The sequence below is a fragment of the Megascapheus bottae genome, chromosome 17, assembly GCF_031878675.1.
Source record: "Megascapheus bottae isolate mThoBot1 chromosome 17, mThoBot2.hap1, whole genome shotgun sequence".
Taxonomy (NCBI): domain Eukaryota; kingdom Metazoa; phylum Chordata; class Mammalia; order Rodentia; family Geomyidae; genus Megascapheus; species Megascapheus bottae.
The window spans coordinates 28,125,351-28,138,482 of record NC_143525.1 but is presented as its reverse complement, the minus strand read 5'-3'; the positions used below and the strand labels follow the sequence as shown (position 1 = coordinate 28,138,482).

Sequence of the window (13,132 nt, the reverse complement as noted above, 5' to 3'; positions counted from 1 at the left end):
GATAAAGCAGTTCTTGTTATCTATCTCTAGTAATAATGTTCTCATGAAAAGCAACTACTATTCCCAGTATATTAAGTTGCTATGCAGGGAACCTCTCCCTTAAATGTACAACCACACATCATAGATAATACCTTGCATGATAGAAATGTTTATTAACCTGGGACATTGTGGATTTTATTTCATTGTCTTAGTTTCCTTTTTTGCAGTCTCTAATATTTATGAATCCAAAAATCATTTAGGGTACAACTTTATTGTTTTATTTTTTTTATTTTTATTTATTTATTTATTGGTGGGTCATGGGGCTTGAACTCGGCCTGGGCGCTGTCCCTGAGCTGTTCAGCTCAAGGCTACTACCCTACCCTTGAGCCACGCCTCACTTCCCGTTTTCTAGAGGTTAACTGGAGATGAGAGTCTCAGGTCCTTGTGTGCCCAGGCTGGCTTTGAACCTTGATCCTCAAATCTCAGCCTCCAGAGTAGCTAAGATTACAGGCGTGAACCACCGCTCCCAATGATAACTATCAGAAAACTGGAAGTGGCACTGTAACTCAAAGTGTTAGACAGCTAGCCTTGTGCAAAAAAGCTCATGGTCAGTACTCAGGCCCTGAGTTCAAGCCCCATGACTGACCAAAAAAAAAAAAAAAAAAAATTCTGCCTCACTGGGCACCACCAAAAGGCCAAAAGTAGAGCTGTAGCTCAAGTGGTAGAGTGCTTGCCTTTAGCACCTACGCAGGAAGGAAGGGAGGAAGGAAGCAAGCAAGCAAGCAAACTTATTATTGTAACCATTAAAAATATGTTGAATATATGGGTGAGGATTTTTCATTTGCATATTGGATTGATGCATGCCTCCCCAAAGCTCTCCTAGGGAAAAATATGAGGTAATTAGAAAGATGATTTTGTCCAAGCTGATGTTTTAAGCAGTTAAACAGCTCTTCCTTTTCCCTAGAGTTATGTTTTCTGACAAGTAATTTTTTAATTGGGTGTTGTAAACTCATAATTTGCATACTAATTGTAAGTCAATGTGTCTGGGGTTTAAATAAGAGATTTAGAATAGCCATGCTGTGGGTTGGAGAGTTACCTCTACGTACTTTTGTTTTTTCTTTTTTTTTTTTTTTTGGTAGTGGGGCTTAAACTCTGGGCCTGGACACTGTCCCTGAGCTCTTCAGTTCAAGGCTAGTGCTCTACAACATTGAGCATCAGTACCACTAACGGTTTTCTGGTGGTTAATCAGAGATAAGATTCTTAGGGACTTTTGTGCCCAGGCCGGCTTTGAACCTTGATCCTCAGATCTCAGCCTCCTGAGTAGCTAGGATTACAGGCCCGAACCACCAATGCCCAACCTCCATGCACTTTTTGTCCATCATGGGGCTTGGACTCAGCCATCGTACTGTCCCTGAACTCTTCAGCTCAAGGCTACCACCCAACCCCTTAAGCCATAGCGCCACTTCCAGTTTTCTAGTGGTTAAAAGTCTCATAGTCTTTAGTGCCCTGGCTGGCTTTGAACCTTGATCCTCAGATCTCAGCCTCCTGAGTAGCTAGGATTACAGGCGTGAGCCACCAGGCCTGGTGCTCTAGACACTTGAGTCTGCTGCTGTCTGCTAGAATTACCAAAGAAATGGTCAGTCAGGGTTCTTAGTGGAATGTCCTGTCACATGGATCCACTTTGCTTTAGAAGCCAGGGTTTTCAGGAGGCCTCCAACATAAAAATGAGAGCTAAGATTTCTTACCCTTAAGCTATGAGAAATCCATAGGAAATGATGAACTCTGGCTTTAATAATAAGTGCACCTGCCTCAGATCTCCTTAAGGTTTCATGGTTCAACAATCAAAATAGGAATATAAAAAATAATCTCATCATTCTTTTCAGTTTCATTCCCCCATCTCCTGCAGGTAACCACTTACTGAGGGAATATATTATTTTCTCTCTTTTACCCACAAATGTTATCATATTATACATTAATAGTACTTTTTTCTTAAAAAATAGTTATGTATTACTTTTTGCAATCCTGCTTATGGTGTGAGATTCTGAGTTCAAGCCCTAGTACTGGCACACAGTATACACATACATATAAACACACAGGAAAAATGCCTTGGGTTTGATTCCTCCATACCACATACTCATTTAAAAAAAAAAAAAACACATCTGGATATGGTGCTGTGGCTCAGGTGATAGAAAGAACAATACCCAGGCCCTGAGTTCAAGCCCCAAGACTGGCAAAAACAAAAGTCCATTATCTCAGTCGCCAGAGACCAGTGGTTATGGATTAATGCCTCTGTGGTCTGTGGCAATTGGTAAGGAAGACTTCAACCTTTGCATAGGTCAAGAATGTTGTACTTCTACTGAAACAAAAACAAACAACAAAAATAACCAAAACCACATAGATGTACCGGCACCTAATGTCCCACCACAGGTCCCGAGCAGAAGCCAAGGTTAGGTACATAGTTCCGGAAACATTTTGGTTGCCAGCCCTTACATGAGTCTTTCAGCAGCTGGGATTTGGGAAACATCTGCTCCACTGCTTCTCAGCTTCTATGCTGACTTCTCACTGTGTCTGGCCCCCACTGTGTTTGGCCTCTCTGAAAAAAATTAACATCATTGAGTCTGTGCACCAGTAAAGGTTTTGGATTTGACTTTTGCTTTCTGGAAAAGAGTCCCTTTGTTGGATTATTGCTGAGTTAGTCCTTGAAGATTCTGATCCAAAGTCTCAGCCTCCCAGAGGATGCTGACCTCCAATTGTTTTGTCCAGAGGGCCAGATATCCTTATCTTGGGGTCTCAGAACAATGCATGATTCACTATCACTCCACCTTGCCCTCTTTTCTACACCACTTAATTTAACATTGTTGGGGTCCTTCTTGAACGTCTAGGAGGAGGGTAAGATGGCGGTGGAGCCCACGAATAATCCCGGGAACACAGACTCTGGAGACCAGACTCTTGGTGCAGATCTAACTTTATTTTACAAAATGTGCTCGCTAAATACAGATCGAGTGGTGGCTGCCACATCATCAAATAGGGACGTCCCTGAATGCAATCGTCAGCCAATGGTGTCCTGAGACACACCCCACTTGCTCCAGGCAGGTGGGGCCAGGCACCCTCTGGCTCCTGACTGCTTGGGTCACTGAGTGTGTATGTGCTGAAGCACAGGTGGTAAGCAGCAGGGTTCCTAGAGCTACCCCACAAACACAGCATTAGATCAAAATTTACTCCACTTTTGCAGATACCTCACTCAGCTCCCAACCCTGCCTCCAACTGTGACCTTATTTTCCACTGTTGATTCTCCCCACCCCCACCCCCATTACTTACTTTCAAACCATCTAGATAATTGAAGCATTCCTTTCAACTCTGGGCTCGAAGCATTGTCCTTGAGCTTTCTCAAGGCTAGCACTCTGCTACTTGAGCCACAGCATCACTTCCAGCTTTCTCTATGTATGTGGTACCGAGGATTGAACCCGGTCTTTCATGCTAGGCAAGCACTCTTACCACTAGGCCAAACTCCTGGTCTCTGAAGCATTCTTTTAGACCACCACAAATAGTTCAGATTATATGGAAAGAGTGAGCTTCTAGTTTTTGCTCCCTAATCCCCTCCCTAATCCCTTTGCAGTTTTTTTCTAATAAATCTGGGCTGGTGTTGAGCCATCTATCTATTCTTCCACTTTTCCCCTTGTTTTTGAACCTAACACCAACCTTGGGCATTTTCCTACATGATTCACCTCCCTACCCCACATTCCAACTACTGCCAAATATGTATACATAGTGTGGAAATGGAAAGCTGAGGATCCCATTCAAAACACATAGCCACTTGATGAGGTTTTACCTGGCAGAGATGTTTAAAGTAAATTAGGACACCTCACCAGGATTTTCCAGTCACCAAAGCTTCTCTTTGTTTTTTGTTTGTTTGGTTTTTGCTAGTCCCGGCACTTGAACTCAGAGCCTAAGCACTGTCCTTTGGCTTTCTCAAGGCTAGTGCTCTTACCACTTGAGCCACAGCACCACTTCTGGCTTTTTTTTTTTTCTCCCATGTATGTGATACTGAGGAATCAAATCCCGGTCTTGGTGTGTGCTAGGCAAGCACTCTTACCACTGGATCAAACCCCTGGCCCACCAAAGATTCTCTTTTTCGACAGCAGCCAGCCACTGGCACGCAGTTTAAGCGATTTTTATTGATGCTTCAGCTAACCCTGCTACCCCTTCAGGACATTTCTTCTAAGAAGCCCATTCCCTACCAGACAAGTCATGTTACTTCTGTCCACCAAAGTGCCCTAGCCAGTTTCTTTTTTCTTCAACTCTTCCACTTTAGTAATGTATATTCTCATGGCATCCATCTTGGACATCCCTTTATTCACGTTCCATGCCTCCCACTTGGCTGTGGCTTTCAGATCCGTGGCTGGGGGGGCAGGGATGTTGCAGTCGCCTTGGGTGGCCTGTTTGTAAAAGCTGTACACCAGCAGCTTCTCCTGATCACTCACGGGTCCCTTCAGCTGCTTAATCGCAGCACACGCCAGCTCAAATTCCACTTGGCACATTTACGGTGCCCGAGGCTGGTGAAGCTTGGTGCTAGAAACTGTAGGATGGAGAGACACAAGTACATAATAAGGCTGCTATCAGATGTTGGGGGAAAGGGAAGCTGCGCGAAGAGCGCAGCGTGGGTGTTTCCTAACAGAAGTTAGATGGCCATCGCTTGAGGTCCACGGTTTGGATCTGTCCCCACTGCGTTTTCTGAGCAGGATTACCCACCAAAGCCTCGAAGGTGCCCGCGACCCTGGCAAGTTAAGCGTCGCTGCTGTCCAGAGGAGGCAGTTCGGCCTAAATGTTGAGGACCAATAGTGTGCACATCTGGGGGCCGGGTGGGAGGCGTGAGACCCGCCGACCCGCTGCAGGGAGAAGACCCCGGTGGTGGCACGGGCCGGCCGGGAAAGGGCTCTCGGTGTGGGTGAAGCGGTGGAGCTCACCCGGGGTTCCCCGAGGCGGAGTGGGTGAGGGAACAGTACCTGCCGGTGCGCTGGAGGGAAGCTGGGCGCCGGGAGGGGACGCTGTGGACCTGGCGGCCTCGGCGCCGCGAGCTCGCTGGTGGAGAGCGCGCGTGCGCGAGGAGCGGCGGGCAGTGGGCTGCTGAGTGGAGAGGAGGCTCTGGGAGGGGCCTGAAGCGCGTTCCCAGGCTCCACCCTCGTCCCCGCCCATTGTGCCGTGGCGCGTGCGCAGCGCTCGCGGCCTCGGAGTGGGCGGGGCGCCCCCACGCCACCGCCAGCGCCGCCGCCATGGACCTAGGTGGGTGCCGCGTTTCCTCTTCCGCGCCTAGCAACGCCACCTCCAAGATTGGGCGCGGTGTTCCCGCTGCGCAGGCTGCTAGCGTGGGTTTGGGCTAAAGAGAGCCCCGGGGTTAGGGAGCGGTTCGGGGAGCCGGGGTGAGGGAGGGATCCTCGGAGACCGAGACCGGGAGTCGGGAGGCCGAGCCGTGGCCGCAGCCCCGCCGCTCCGCGAAAACCCCGGGACGGCCGTGCAGTTGCAAGCCCGGGAAGCGGACGGGGCTTGAACACGTGCTTTGAGGAGCGCCGTGCGCGCAGGACGCCCGATGCCCGCCCTGAACGTGGACCAAGTTTTCAACAAGTTTCTGACCCTTCCCAAGTCTCGGCCGGGAGGTGCCAAGGCGCGGTGCTGCCCCTGCCTCCCCGCAGAGTTCGGGGGAGCCTTCCTAAGTGGGGGACGGTGCCCGGCTCGCGGCGCGGCTCCTCCAGCCCTCCTCGGCTGCGGCGCGGTGGCTTGCGGCCGCGGAGATACTTGGTGGAGCGTTCTAGGCGAGGTCTGGAAAAGAGGGGAGTCGATAGAATCGGCGGCTCTTTGCCAGGCCGCCTCGCCCTGCCCGCCGGGTGTGCGGGGTGTGCGGGAGGGAGGCCGCCGAGAGGAGCCGTCCTGAGCGACCCCAGGCATCCGTGCCAGTTTGTCTCAGCATGACCACCTCGTGGGTTGAGGCGCCCGAGGGCATCGTGTCATTTGAAGATTAAAAGCTGCCCGCCAACACCGGCTCATCGTTAGTGATCAGACACTGGAGTTTCCCCAGGTCCTGTGTGCTGTCCCAGAGATTTTTTTGTCCAAGGCTAGAACTCTTGATCTCTTGAGCCTTAGCTCCACTTCCAGCTATGGGTGATTAATTGGAGATGAGGGTCTCACAGACTTTCCTCCACCGGGTTGATTTCAAGCTATAATCTTCAGGTCTCAGCCTCCTGGGTAGTTAGGATACAGGCATGAGCCACCCGCACCAGTGGGTCTGCATCTTTTTTTTTGTAAGTCCTGGGGCCTGCGCGATGTTCCTTGAGCTTTTCAGCTCAAGGCTACCACCCTACCCTTGAGCCGAACCCCACTTCCCGTTTTCTACAGGTTAATTGGAAATAAGAGTCTCAAGTGCTTTTGTGCCCGGGCTGGCTTTGAACAATGATCCTCACATCTCAGCCTCCTGAGTAGCTAGGATTACAGGCGTGAGCATATGTTTGGGGAGGGCCACATATCTATCTGCTCAGTTGAACTTCTAATGCAATAAAATTGAATTTGTAGTCATGAGGGAACATTCTGGGCTCCTGGTAAGCAGCCTGAGCCAGAGAGAAAGGCCCTAACTCTCAGAGAGATGTCCTCAGCATCCTGACCCTGGGTAACCACTCAGCTGCCAGGGAACAGAAGGGATTAGGTCCTTTCACAAGTGGATTGCCCAGGAGTGTCTCTCCTTGGCCTTTTGTGGTTGTATTTTTAGTTGTATTTTTATTTTGGTTGCATTCTTAGTTTCTTGGGATCAATTTTTCTCTACTGATTCTTGACCTATGAAAATGAGGAAGAAAAATGATGTAGATAGAAAATAATGATGAGTGCCTTTGATGAATCTGCCACTAAACACCTTAGTTTCAAAACACTTGAAGAAGGTAAAGTTCTGATAGCTACTAAAGTAGGACTGTTTGGGGGCAAAGATGGGAAGATAAGGTCTCCTCTGTAGCATAAGCATCTTGAGCAGTGTTTGTGCTGTGATTTTAGTTTCTAAACCAAAGGAGATACACTTCGGTGTTTTTGAGCTAAGGGAGGCAAGCAAGATTCGAGTCCTGCCAACAATGGAAAAGTTTCAAAATTCAACATTTATTGAGCATTTAGGCTATTAGTAGCTTTATTTTACTTAACCTGTACCTTCTCCCATCCTTGTAAGGAGGGATCAGAAGATTCCAGCACCAGGCTAGTTCCAATGGTATGACTAACATGTTGTTTATAATCTTAAGGTTATGCCACAGTCTGTATTCTAGTCATTTATGGAAAAGGGAGACTCTGAGAAATAATCTCTCCATGATTGTGTCACTTTTGAATGGCAGAGCTAGGACTTAAATCCGTGTCTGATTTAAACTCCGGAGATGCCTTCCTTAGTTTCACAGCTCACTGAAGGAACAACTTTGTTTTTTTTTTTCTTTTATCTACTCATTAGTTCCTGCTGTAAAAACAGCCTCTGGAAGAAGCTGTAGGCACAAGAGTATATGAAACGTGTTAGTAAGGCTAGGAGGAAAAAAAGGGCAGGCAGGGCTTGTATGGTTTTGTTGCTGGCTGTGGGGCAGTTCTTCCTTAGTCTATCAACACTGAGAAGCTCAATTGTCATATCCTGTACTCCATACTTGGTGTCCCCTATAGTTTGGCATTTCAACCTTTTTCCCAAAACTTTATTTGTGGGCAGGTCTGGCCTAGGCAGACCTTTCACGTACTCTTCCGTCGCATACCTCCCAAGGCATTCATTTACCTCCTTGGTTCCGATGAGCTCCTCTTGGCAGCTACCTCCCTGACTTTCCTTCTGAGTTTTAACCCTGCTTTCCCATTGCTGGAAGACATCCCTTAATGTTCTCCTTGACTCCGTACTCCAAGTAATCCAAACTGACCTTGTCTTCCCTTTCAACTGTTCGACGTCCTGTTGCTAATGGCCTGTTATCTTCCCAGGCCCCAGCCTTGAGAACTTGGAAGTCCTTGTTTATTCCTCGCACAAGTCCTAAAGACTCTGCAGTGGTTCTGTCTCTTCTCTTTAACTGTGATAATAACAGCTAGCCTATCAGCTGCTTCTTCCCTCTTCACCTCCTTCCGTCTGAAAGACCTTTTACAACACTGTATTTGACTTCTCTCTGTACAGGACCCTTGAATATCTGTGAAGAAATGACAATTCTGCATGGGGGCTTCTTGCTGGCTGAGCAGCTGTTCCGCCCCAAAGCACTGGCACAGTTGACCAAGTCCGACTGGGAACATGTGGGGCAGCCCATCGTGGAGGCCCTGAGGGAGATTTCCTCAGCAACCGCACATTCCCAGCCGTTTGCCTGGAAGAAGAAAGCTCTGATCATCATCTGGGCCAAGGTCCTTCAGCCCTACCCCGTTAGCCCCTCTGACACTGAAACCCGGTGGCAGGAGGATGTGTTCTTTTCAGTGGGCAACATGATCCCAAACATCAACCACACAGTCCTTTTTGAGCTGCTCAAGTCTCTGGAAGCTTCCAGCCTCTTTATCCAGCTCCTCATGGCTCTGCCCACCACCATCTGCCGCACGGAACTGGAGCACTTCTTGGAGCACATGACTGTTGACACGTCCTCCAAGGATGTGGCCTTCTTCCTGGATGTCTGGTGGGAAATGATGAAACATAAGGGCAATCAGCAGGACCCCCTGCTCTCGCAGTTCACCATCATGGCTCACAAGTACTTGCCCTCTTCCGATGAGTTCTCCCATCCTCCAAAGAGGTTTAAGTCAGACCCAGACGTGTGTCCCACTATGCCTCTACTGGCCATGCTGCTTAATGGACTGAAGAAAATCCAGAAGAGAATCCTGTGTCTGGGGATGAAGTGCTGTGCGCTAGCCAACTTGGCTGACATGCTGACGGTATTTGCCCTGATGGAGGATGACCCCCAGGAAGTGTCTGCAGCCACGTACCTAGACAAACTGGCCACCGTGATCTCCGTGTGGAACTCAGATGCCCAGAACCCGTACCATCAACAGGCACTGGCGGAGAAGGTCAAGGAAGCAGAGCGGGATGTCAGCTTGACCTCACTGGCCAAACTCCCCAGTGAAACCATTTTTGTTGGGTTTGAGTTCATGCACAGTCTGCTGCGGGAGTGGGGGGAGGAGCTACAGGTCATGCTCAACAGCAGTCAGGGCACCAACTATGATAGCTATCGGTTGTGTGACAGCCTGACTTCCTTCAGCCAGAACTTGAAGCTCTACCTGGATACCACCAGCCTGTCCAAGGAGGAGCGGCAGGTGGTCTCGGAGCTGGCTGAGTGTGTGAAAGACTTCCTGCAGAAAACCAGCAAGGTGCTGAAGAACAAGAGCGGGGAGGACATCACTGCCTCCATCACCATGGCCATCATTGAGCAGAAGATGGACCGGCACATGGAAATGTGCTACATTTTTGCTTCCGAGAAGAAGTGGGCCTTCTCCGACGAGTGGGTGGCCTGCCTTGTGAGTAACAGGGCTCTCTTCCGAGAGTCAGACTTGGTTCTGAGGCTGCTGGAAACAGTGATGGAAGTCACCATGACAGACAGAGCCATCCCCCAGTCTCAGATCAAACAGGTGATTGGCTTGATCCTAGAATGCTACGCAGATCTCTCACTGCCGGACAAAAATAAAGTCCTCTCGGGTGTTCTGCACTGCTGGGGACGAAAGGGCCTCTCTGAAAGGTTGCTGGATTACTTGGAGGGTTTTCAGGAAGACCTCAATACTACATTTAACCAGCTCACGCAGAGCGCCTCGGAACAGGGCTTGGCTAAAGCTGTGGCCTCTGTGGCTCGCCTGGTAATACTCCACCCTGAAGTCACCGTGAAGAAGATGTGCAGCATGGCGATCATCAACCTCGGCACCCACAGGTTCCTGGCTCAGATTCTCACCGCCTTCCCAGCCCTTAGGTTCACAGAAGATCAAGGGCCAGATTCATCCACTACTTTCGTGGTGTCATGCCTCAAAGAAACCGTTTGGACAAAGTTCTCTACACCCAAGGAAGAAAAGCAATTTTTAGAACTCCTGAGCTGCCTGATGAGTCCTGTGAAACCCCAGGGGATTCCAGTCGCCGCTCTTCTGGAACCTGACGAGGTGCTGAGGGAATTTGTCCTGCCTTTCTTGATGCTAGATGTTGAAGTGGTAGACCTCAGTCTGAAGATCTTCATCCAGACCCTCGAAGCCGATGCAGGCTTAGAAGAGTACTGGCTCCAGACCTGTTCCCCGTTCCCTATCCTCTTCAGTTTGTGCCAGCTCTTAGACAGCTTCACCAAGTACTGGCAGCTCCCTCAGGAGAAGCGGAGCCTCCCTCTAGATGGAAAGGATCTAGTGATCCGAATCCTGGAGCTCCTCTGTGCGATCGTGTTAGGCAATGCAGAGACCTTCTCCCCTGACACCTGGATCAAGTCCCTGTCCTGGCTCCACCGGAAGTTGGAGCAACTAGACTGGACTGTGGGCCTGAGACTGAAGAACTTCTTTGAGGGCCACTTCAAGTGTGAGGTGCCAGCCACACTTTTTGAGATCTGTAAGCTTTCTGAGGCTGAGTGGACCTCCCAGGCCCACCCTGGCTACGGGCCTGGCACGGGACTGCTTGCGTGGATGGAGTGCTGCTACATTTCCAGCAGCATCTCTGAGCAGATGCTCTCAGTCCTGGTGGTGGATGTGAGCAATCCTGAGGAAGTCAGATTGTTCAGCAAGGGCTTTCTGGTGGCCCTGGTACAAGTCATGCCCTGGTGCAGTCCCCAAGAATGGCAGTGCCTTCACCAGCTGACCAGGAAACTGTTAGAGAAACAGCTCCTCCATGTCCCTTACACCCTGGAATACATCCAGTTTGTTCCACTGCTCAACCTGAAGCCCTTTGCTCAGGAGCTCCAGCTCTCCATCCTCTTCCTGAGAGCTTTTCAGTTTCTCTGCAGCCAGAGTTGTCGTAACTGGCTTCCCATGGAAGGCTGGAGCCATGTGGTCAAACTCCTTTGTGGCAGTCTGACCAACCTCCTGGACTCAGTTAGGTTGATACAGACGGGGGGTCCCTGGGCCCAAGGGCAAGACCAGGACCTAACCCAGGAAGCCCTATTCGTTTATACCCAGATGTTCTGTCATGTTCTACACATCATGGCCATGCTCCCACAAGAGGTCTGTGAACCACTGTACGTGTTAGCCTTGGAAATCCTCACCTGCTATGAAACCCTAAGCAAGACCAACCCTTCTATTAGCTCCTTGCTCCAGAAGGTAAATGAACAGCGCTTCTTAAAGTCTATTGCCGAAAACATTAGCCCTGAGGAATGGCGCCAAACCCTGTTGCAGAAGATCAGCAACTTTTGATCTTTGTGGGGCAGAAAATCACTTAGCTGTGGTGGTTCTGTGGGCGCTGGAGTTGAGAAGCACAAACTCTTATGTGAGATTGTACACAAGTTAGAAGGTGTATGGCAATAGCAGTATAAAGAAAGTAGTTTCTTAGGTATTTATTACAGACTGTAATAAAATTCTTTGAGTTTTATCTTGTCTCTTTTTAGTCTTTCTCAACAATAACTTGGTATTAAATACCCTCTCAAATTAGTTTGTTTTTAAAACCAAGTCAAGCTAGGCATCATAGTTCATGCCTAGAATCTAGCATTTGGGAGTATGAGGCAGGAGGATGTGAGTTTGAAACTAGCCTGGGTTACATAGAACTGTCAAAAATAAATGGAAAATAAGCAAACTGGAGTGAGCCAACAGTGACTAATGCCTGTGATGTCGACTCTGAAATCCAGAGGATAGTTTCAATCCAGCCATGGAAGAAAATTCCATAGATTCTATTTCCAAAGTCAAGCTGGGCAGAACATGTTCATAAAGGAAATTCTCTACCTTGGATCTTGACAAATGAGCCTGAGAGAAACTATACAAAGCAGGAAAAAAGTAAAGGATGTGCATTCTTTTACAGTGAAACTTTTTCATGAGTCCTTTTGGTATTAAACGTTTTTTTTTTTTTTTTTTTGGACCAGGAGTTTGGCCTAGTGGTTAAAGTGCTTGCCTAGCATGCATAAAGACCCGGGTTCGATTCCTTGCTACCACATACATAGAAAAAAAAAAGCCGGAAGTGGTGCTTAGGCTCAAGTGGTAGAGCTCTAGCCTTGAGAAAGTCCAAGGACAGTGCTCAGGCCCTGAGCTCAAGCCCAGGACTAGCAAAAAAGAAAAAAAAAAATAAATGTTTTTGTTTTTTTTTTCCAAGGAATCTCAAAAAAGGCAACAATTCAGAAAATAGCTTTTGGCCCAGGTTCTGCTGATTGGCCTTGTGACTTGTATGCTGGATAAGTGGATACCTTTGTAGGACAGAAGGATAGAACCAAAAAACAGGTTATTGTAACCCTCCCTACACCCTGCCCCAACCCTTGTTTTGAGGGGAGAACTGCCAGGTAGCCCTAGCGTCACTCAGCACACGTAGGACTAACCCCAGGGCTGGTGAACAATGGACGTGTGCTTAGAGAGTGGGTGTAATTACATTCTGCCTGGGGCTGGATAGGATCTGCATGGGCTGTGCAAAAGCAAAATGAGAGTTATTACAGGACTGTAAGAACTGGTTGGGGAGGTGGCATTTTGAGAGGGCAAAGATGTACCAATTTCCACACCCTCATTCAAAATGGGGTGCTACTCTGGTTCCCTCCCCCACCTAAGGTACACTTGGCTCTGTGACTCAGGATCTGGCCTCATCCCTGCCAGTGACTTAACTGGGACTCACCTGTGAGAAGGCCTAAGATGACATGTGCTCACTGAGCTTGAACTTAGCACCGTAAGTAAATTCTTGGGACCTAGTTAACTTAAGGTAGGCTGAAAGCATTAGCACATTGCCATTCTATGCGAATAAACAGACCAGACAACAGTATAGGACAGCCAGCGACACTAGATGGCTTTTTGTTTAGTTTTTGCCAGTCATGGGGCTTGAATTCAGGGCCTGGGCACTGTCTCTGAGCTTCTTTTGCTCAAGGCCAGCACTCTAACACTTGAGCCTCAGCACCACTTCTGGGCCTTTTCTGTTTATGTTGTACTGAGGAATTGAACCTAGAGCTTCATGCACGCTAGGCAAGCATTCTACCACTAAACCACATTCTCAGCCAACATAGAATGGTTCTTGTAGGAAGTCAGTGCTGATATTTCACCAGTTGGAAGCTAGTGCACATTA

At 48.6% G+C, this 13,132-nt stretch overlaps 2 protein-coding genes across 2 annotated transcripts; one reads left to right on the top strand and one right to left on the bottom strand.

Annotated features, from left to right (window-relative positions):
- Positions 1 to 4,134: 4,134 nt before the first annotated feature.
- LOC150051511 (diazepam-binding inhibitor-like 5) lies at positions 4,135 to 5,129 on the bottom strand. The gene is made up of 2 exons (XM_090350487.1): positions 4,983 to 5,129; positions 4,135 to 4,555 (listed from the first exon to the last, which is right to left on the bottom strand). Exon 2 carries the CDS (start codon positions 4,515 to 4,517, stop codon positions 4,254 to 4,256), a length of 264 nt encoding a protein of 87 aa, XP_090206613.1. The 5' UTR covers positions 4,518 to 4,555; positions 4,983 to 5,129; the 3' UTR covers positions 4,135 to 4,253.
- An 89-nt stretch (positions 5,130 to 5,218) lies between these two features.
- Gemin4 (gem nuclear organelle associated protein 4) lies at positions 5,219 to 11,456 on the top strand. The gene is made up of 2 exons (XM_090350486.1): positions 5,219 to 5,259; positions 8,132 to 11,456. Exons 1-2 carry the CDS (start codon positions 5,250 to 5,252, stop codon positions 11,296 to 11,298), a joined length of 3,177 nt encoding a protein of 1,058 aa, XP_090206612.1. The 5' UTR covers positions 5,219 to 5,249; the 3' UTR covers positions 11,299 to 11,456.
- Positions 11,457 to 13,132: the final 1,676 nt, after the last annotated feature.

Excerpts from the sequence above, each read along its gene's own strand:
- LOC150051511 (XM_090350487.1), bottom strand. The coding sequence starts at position 4,517 with ATGTGCCAAGTGGAATTTGAGCTGGCGTGTGCTGCGATTAAGCAGCTG.